The sequence below is a fragment of the Pecten maximus genome, unplaced genomic scaffold (assembly GCF_902652985.1).
Source record: "Pecten maximus unplaced genomic scaffold, xPecMax1.1, whole genome shotgun sequence".
Taxonomy (NCBI): domain Eukaryota; kingdom Metazoa; phylum Mollusca; class Bivalvia; order Pectinida; family Pectinidae; genus Pecten; species Pecten maximus.
The window spans coordinates 7,334-14,107 of record NW_022982057.1 but is presented as its reverse complement, the minus strand read 5'-3'; the positions used below and the strand labels follow the sequence as shown (position 1 = coordinate 14,107).

The 6,774-nt window shown below is 34.4% G+C and overlaps 1 protein-coding gene across 1 annotated transcript; it reads left to right on the top strand.

Moving 5' to 3' along the window:
• The first annotated feature begins 785 nt into the window (after positions 1 to 785).
• LOC117320344 lies at positions 786 to 2,956 on the top strand. The gene is made up of 2 exons (XM_033874951.1): positions 786 to 2,323; positions 2,630 to 2,956. Exons 1-2 carry the CDS (start codon positions 855 to 857, stop codon positions 2,742 to 2,744), a joined length of 1,584 nt encoding a protein of 527 aa, XP_033730842.1. The 5' UTR covers positions 786 to 854; the 3' UTR covers positions 2,745 to 2,956.
• Positions 2,957 to 6,774: the final 3,818 nt, after the last annotated feature.

Here is a 6,774-nt window from a genome sequence, read left to right as displayed (position 1 = left end):
TTACGAAAAATATTACGTACTTTAGAAGGTAAAATCAACAACACATGGTTAAGATACTAGATTTTATTTTTTATCAAATCTGGGGCCGATTTCACTCCAAAACGGACTTTATCCTTTGTACCTCAGGCTCTGATATAGAGCATGCTTATACTGACCATGATGACGATGAAGCAAACGACGATGAAATAGATAATAGTGAAACACATCCAGGAGCAGTCGGTGATGATGCACCTTTATATGTGATACCTCCGCAAAATGATCTTTTTTCATCTCCAATATCACTGAAAGATCACATTCTTGTTTCTTGTGCATTAATGTCAAGACACAATACATCAGATACTATGTTCAAACACCAACTACAGTATCTAAGACTTCATCTTCCTGCAACCACTATCATAGAGCCTAATGTTGACAAACTCAAGCAAATGTGTGGATTTGAAGACAGTTTTATGGAATTTTATAAATTTTGTAACATTTGCTCAAAGGTGTTTCCAGACCAAAACAGTGAATGTCAAACACCAAACTGCACTGGCAGGAAGAAAGAAAGTAGTTATTTTGTCACTGGAAAACTTCAAATTCAGTTGGCAGACATTCTCTCAAGATCAGAAGTATGGGGATTGATTCAGGAGAGAAATACACATACATCAACATCAAGAACAATCAATGACATCACAGATGGTGAGGAATATAAAAGGCTTAAGGAGGATGGAAATTTTTTGAGTTGTACAAACAACATTTCTCTTTCCCTGTTCACCGATGGCATACCATTATTTAAGAGTTCTGGTGTCTCATTATGGCCAGTATATTTGATAATAAACGAGTTGCCATCAGATGAAAGATTTTTGAGGAAGAACATGATTCTGTGGGGGATATGGCAAGGGAATGGAAAACCAAATATGACGACATTTCTGAAACCAATGGTTACAGATTTAATTTCACTACAAGGTGAAGAAATGGTGTTAAGACTCAATGAAGAAAACATTATCTGCAAGGTAGTTCTGATAGTGGCAACAATGGATTTACAGGCTAGGGCCGCTGTACTTCACATGACACAACACAATGGAAAGTTTTCATGTGTTTTCTGCCTTGAACCTGGAAAAGTGGTCAAAAGTTGTAAGGGGCATTGTAGATGTTTCCCATACAGTCCAGTCCTGAATCTTCGTTCAGATAATATGATAATGGAAGATAGCAAAAATGCTCAAAAATCCAAAAACCTGAAAACTAACATTAATGGTTTTACTGGGGAAAGTGTATTGAACTATCTACCAAATTTCAGTCTAAAGGACAATATTGTTATTGATTATATGCATGGCATCCTACTTGGTATCACCAAAAAACTACTCAACTTTTGGTTTGATTCAACATATTTTGACAGACCACACTTTATTGGGCATAAGATGAAAGAAATAGATGTCATACTGAAGAAAATAACCCCGCCATACCTTGTGATTAGGTTACCACGAAAGCTATCCAACACCTTACACCATTGGAAAGCATCAGAGCTACGTTCCTGGCTTCTATATTACTCAATACCATGCTTGAAAGGACGACTTCTGGATGTTTATCTCACTCACTACAGCTTATTAGTTGAAGCAACTCAAACACTTCTTGGAGAAGGAATCACAGAAGATGACCTGCAACGCTCAGATCTTCTACTTCACCATTTTGTTAAATCAGCAGACACATTGTACGGTGATAATTTTCTCGGTTTGAATGTTCACAATTTGCTTCATATTGTTCCCTGTGTAAGAAAGTGGGGTCCATTGTGGGCATGGTCCTGTTTTTGTTTCGAGTCTTTCAACGGGGAAATAAAAAAAAACATTCATGGAACTGGAAATGTGTGCAGGCAGATATTTTGGTACCTTCAAGCTCAAAAACAGATAGAGAAAAAAGCATCTGAACCTGGGGATGGAGCTGTGAAAGACTTTCTCCGGGAAATGACTGGCCATTGCAGCAGTTCTAAAACTGGATTGGACGCTTACCAGTGTTTGGTAAAGGGGAAGTTAAATGAAGGACCTGCTGAACTCCCACAAGTCCAAGAAAAAAAGTTATTTGAACTTTCAAACAAAAACTCCATGAAAGAATTTTCGAAAGCTTCCAAAATTGTCAGAAATGGCTTCATTATGTATTCGAAAGCTTGTAAAAAAGTTCAGAAAAGAAATTCTTTTACAATTCGCACATCCGGTAACACTGTGGTTGAAGTACACTATTATTTGATGGACAATACATCTAGACATGTATATGCTGTATGTACAAAGCTAGACACTACCTGTGCCGTGATTGAAAGACGTGTGCCTCATATTCGACAAGCAAGAACTGTACAGTGAGTATTGAATTACACAGTTGCATCACCATTCAGTAGTTATTTGTTGCGTGCCTATTCGCACCATTATATTTATATAAAGGTACATAGGACCATGATGTGACCAATTTTTGGTGAAATATTTAATTTTCATCAAATCGTTGATTCAGTAATTACCGTTATAATAAAGATCAATTTCATCCTTCTTAAATTGTAAGCATGCGCCAGTTTTATGACTTTACAGTGGTGTATACAATTTTTTAATAGTATTTTTTTCTTCTTTTTCTTTTTTCCAGTGATGTAAAAAAATATTTTCGTAAATTTCAGAGATGTCGAGCTCCATATCATGAAAGCTGAGGACTTACAACAGCTTGTTGTCAACTTTAAAGTGAATGATCAGCAGTTTGTAGCCTTCATCCCAAACACCATAGAAAGAGACTGAAATGTCTAAAGTTCAAAACATGGCAAGATGGTCTCGCTTAGAATAAAGTAAAGTAAAGTGGTAATTCATAATACAGACTCAATACCATGTTAGTGAACTTCAGTATCTATAAAATATGATTGAATAATGATATTTAAACAATGATTCAACTTTTCAACTGTGATAGACTGTTTATAACAAAAGTTGCAATATTTACATCCACTACAAAGTCTACATGTTTGAATACATTGCTTAGCAGATTTGTACATAATGTTAAATAAAATTAATTTTATTTCTCCTTTGTAACTCCTCGCTTTGTTGTTTGATTGCAGACATTTTCTGATATTACTGTTCATACAGGAAATCATAATATTGTAAAAATTGTATACTCTAGGTATATATATATATATATATAAAGAAAATATGAGACAAAAAGTTTTATATCAGCTTAATTCTTCATTACTAGATTGTAATGCTGATGAACAATACATGGTAAAAAAATATCACACAAATTGCCGTGTAACATATTACAATTTCATATTGATTTTGCATTCAAACCCAATGGTCCTTACCTTGTAACTTAAATTGTTGGATTAAAGATGATGATTCACAATTATGCAAGAACTACATGATAAATATTCAAATATGCACCACATTGATACTATGACCAGCTCTATAAACCAAGTTTATAACTTCTTAATTTTTTTCTACTCTTAAGCTCAGTCACTGAACATATTATCAGTGTTATTTGTAGTCTGCTTAACCTCTTTAGAAATATTTAAGATATTTTTTTAATGAAGGCATCACATTATTATTTCATAAGAGACAGTGATAATTTACATTGAAGAGGTATTTCACATAACCAGAGTAATAAATATTAGTTACAATGTTTTGAATAACAGTGGATTGCAGTTCAAAATATCCTATTCATTATGATGATGTGCATGTATGATTTAGGGTTTACCACGCTTAAAATATTCTAAGTCCTACATCTGTATGGACTTAGAATTTTTCTAAGTCCAGTTTTCCATGTATTTCCATGTCAAAAGTTTTCTAAGTTATTTTCCATGTTGGTTTTCTGTCTTAAATTTGGCTAAGTTCAAATTTCCATGGAAATCCATGTTCAGTTTCCACGAATTGCCACAAATTGCCATGTATTTCCATCTCATTCTGTGGCATTTCATGGAAAAAAAGGACATGGAATATTTTCCATGGCTTTTCGTGGAAAATCCATGGAAAATCCATGGAAAAAACAAATGAGCTGGAAATCTCAGAGACGGGTGGACGTGGTTCTACAATGAGTCCATATAATTTTATTATAGAAAATATTTTGAGTACCGATCAAGTGACAAGAAAATATATGTGAATATGTGTTTCAATCAGTGTAATGAAAAAATGAGACTCTCAGAATTAATTTATTTTATTTCTAAATTACACAATTAAATAGTATATATCCTATAAAGTTATGTGAACTAGCCACAAGGGTGTGGACATGATGTCCAAAGGTACGCAGAGCAGTCCCCATAATTGCACTCTTGCAGTCTAGCCCTAATAACATAAAACATATTATACAAAAGCACTAGTAAACATCTAAATAAATATCTAAAAAACACCACTAATTAATGATTTACATCCGAGCATTTATACGCACAAGGCGGGCTGCAGATGAAAACCTATTTATTATTTAAAGCACTAATGAATATCTTATCATCAACATGTTTCCCTTGAATCATAAAAGCTTCCCCACCTGACGGTTTAACTGCTGGAGTACTTACCAATTTTGTAAGATGTCAATAATTTCACTTACATGCAGCTCATTATTTCTCACCATATATGGTTCGACTCCACCACCATGTTGACGATCACAAATCTTCGCTTCACCTACACTGGTATCTTTGTCTGACCTATCACTACTACTGGGGGTATCAGATACAGTACCTACATCTTTGTCTGACCTATCACTACTACTGGGAGTATCAACATCAGATACAGTACATACATCTTTGTCTGACCTATCACTTCTTATGGGAGTATCAGATACAGTACATACATCTTTACCTACACTAGTATCTTTGCCTGACCTATCACTCTGCTTGCTTTTCATAAACTGTCCTGATACATATCTAACACAACTTAGGATTGATTTAAAAACTGTCTTAACACCTGACATGCTGAAATGAACACCATCCCTACCTAAAAGTGACCTGTCTAGACAACCATTTGTCATGAAATAGCCATGCCCTGTAAAATGTAGCTGATCAATAAGTGCTGAAACAGCAGAAAGTCCCTGATTAACTGACATAGCCTCTTCATTGATTGACCTAATATAGGAATATTTCACAAGAATGTTGCTGAATTTATTGTCACCTCTTGGTGGTATTGCTGAAATCACTATATGTATTGTTGGATTGATTTTCCAGATATTTTCTACAAGAGTTTGGTACTTTGAAAGAACTTCTTCATCAGTTTCCCTTTTAGCCAATTCATCATAACCCAAGTGGAGGACCAAAATTTTGTAATTTGTTACCAAGTTCTTCAACTGATTCCAAGCGTTTTGAAATGTTAATCCACTTTTGGAAATAACATGTATGTCACATTCATTTCCATTTTCAAAATGTTGGTAAAAATACCTAATCTGAGAATTGCCAAACACTAAGGTGGCCATCATGAAAATAAACTAACAACACTATTAGCACTACACAATTACTTGGTAAAATTATCTGTTGAAATGTAGGAAAAATATCTAGTCTAACAATAAGTATTAAAAATGATGAATTATTATATACAAGATTAACAGTAAAGCACTAGTAAAGCAGAGACTATGAGTGGCTATGTCTGCAGTGAAACTATACACAGTTTATATACAAACTACAGGGCTGCTGTATTGATCGAGTGATATACCCAAGCTGACACTAATTGACTATAATGAGGTGACAATATACAGGATCACCTGAACACCTATCCAGCTGACTAGTGTTTATAGAACCATTCACAACACTGGGCACAGGTATTTGTTGTTTCAAGGATATATATACCTTTACCTGTGCAGTGTGTGTCTTAATATTATTCAAATAATTAAAGGTAATGACTTAACACTGTTCACCTATACACTCAGTCCTATCATGTTGAACAATTTGTGAACATTGTTTTTCATTATGAATGAGAGTGGTCAAATAATGTGTTAATTTTTTAATTTATATTTTCCTAACCAGTGTTCACAGTTACATCTCATTTATAATTTATGAACATACTATGTACTCATTATAGGGGAAGATATATATTTAGGATGTTAATTAACGATTATTTTTCTAACATTAATCCTTTGCAAGGATCTTACTTCACTTATTTGTATCTGCATACAAATATATAAAAATATAAGTGAGGTAAAATCCTTGCAAAGGATAAATGTAAGAAGAAATATATATGGTTTCCAAGAATAGATGCTTTTTAATTAACATACTAAAATCAATAATATATTTGTAAATAAGCATTCGCATTATATCTTCAGACGCTTTACATATTTTTCCATTTAATTGTGCGTTTAAAATATATATTTATACATAAACATGTATATATCCGTTTTCTGGTGTGGTTCAGGTCCTACGACGTAATACTAATAACCGCCTGGAACGGCCCAACACAGACTGGAGGGTAGGGTACGGCCCAACACAGACTGGAGGGTAGGGTACGGCCCAACACAGACTGGAGGGTAGGGTACGGCCCAACACAGACTGGAGAGTAGGGTAGGGCCCAACACAGACTGGAGGGTAGGGTAGGGCCCAACACGGACTGGAGGGTAGGGTAGAAATATATATGGTTTCCAAGAATAGATGCTTTTTAATTAACATACTAAAATCCATAATATATTTGTAAATAAGCATTCGCATTATATCTTCAGACGCTTTACATATTTTTCCATTTAATTGTGCGTTTAAAATATATATTTATACATAAACATGTATATATCCGTTTTCTGGTGTGGTTCAGGTCCTACGACGTAATACTAATAACCGCCTGGAACGGCCCAACACAGACTGGAGGGTAGGGTACG

What these genes read in the sequence shown, in the direction of transcription:
- LOC117320344 (XM_033874951.1), top strand. Translation starts at nt 855, where the DNA reads ATGATTCTGTGGGGGATATGGCAAGGGAATGGAAAACCAAATATGACG. An exon ending in CGACAAGCAAGAACTGTACA is followed by an intron (nt 2,324 to 2,629) that starts GTGAGTATTGAA and finishes CGTAAATTTCAG; the next exon opens with AGATGTCGAGCTCCATATCA.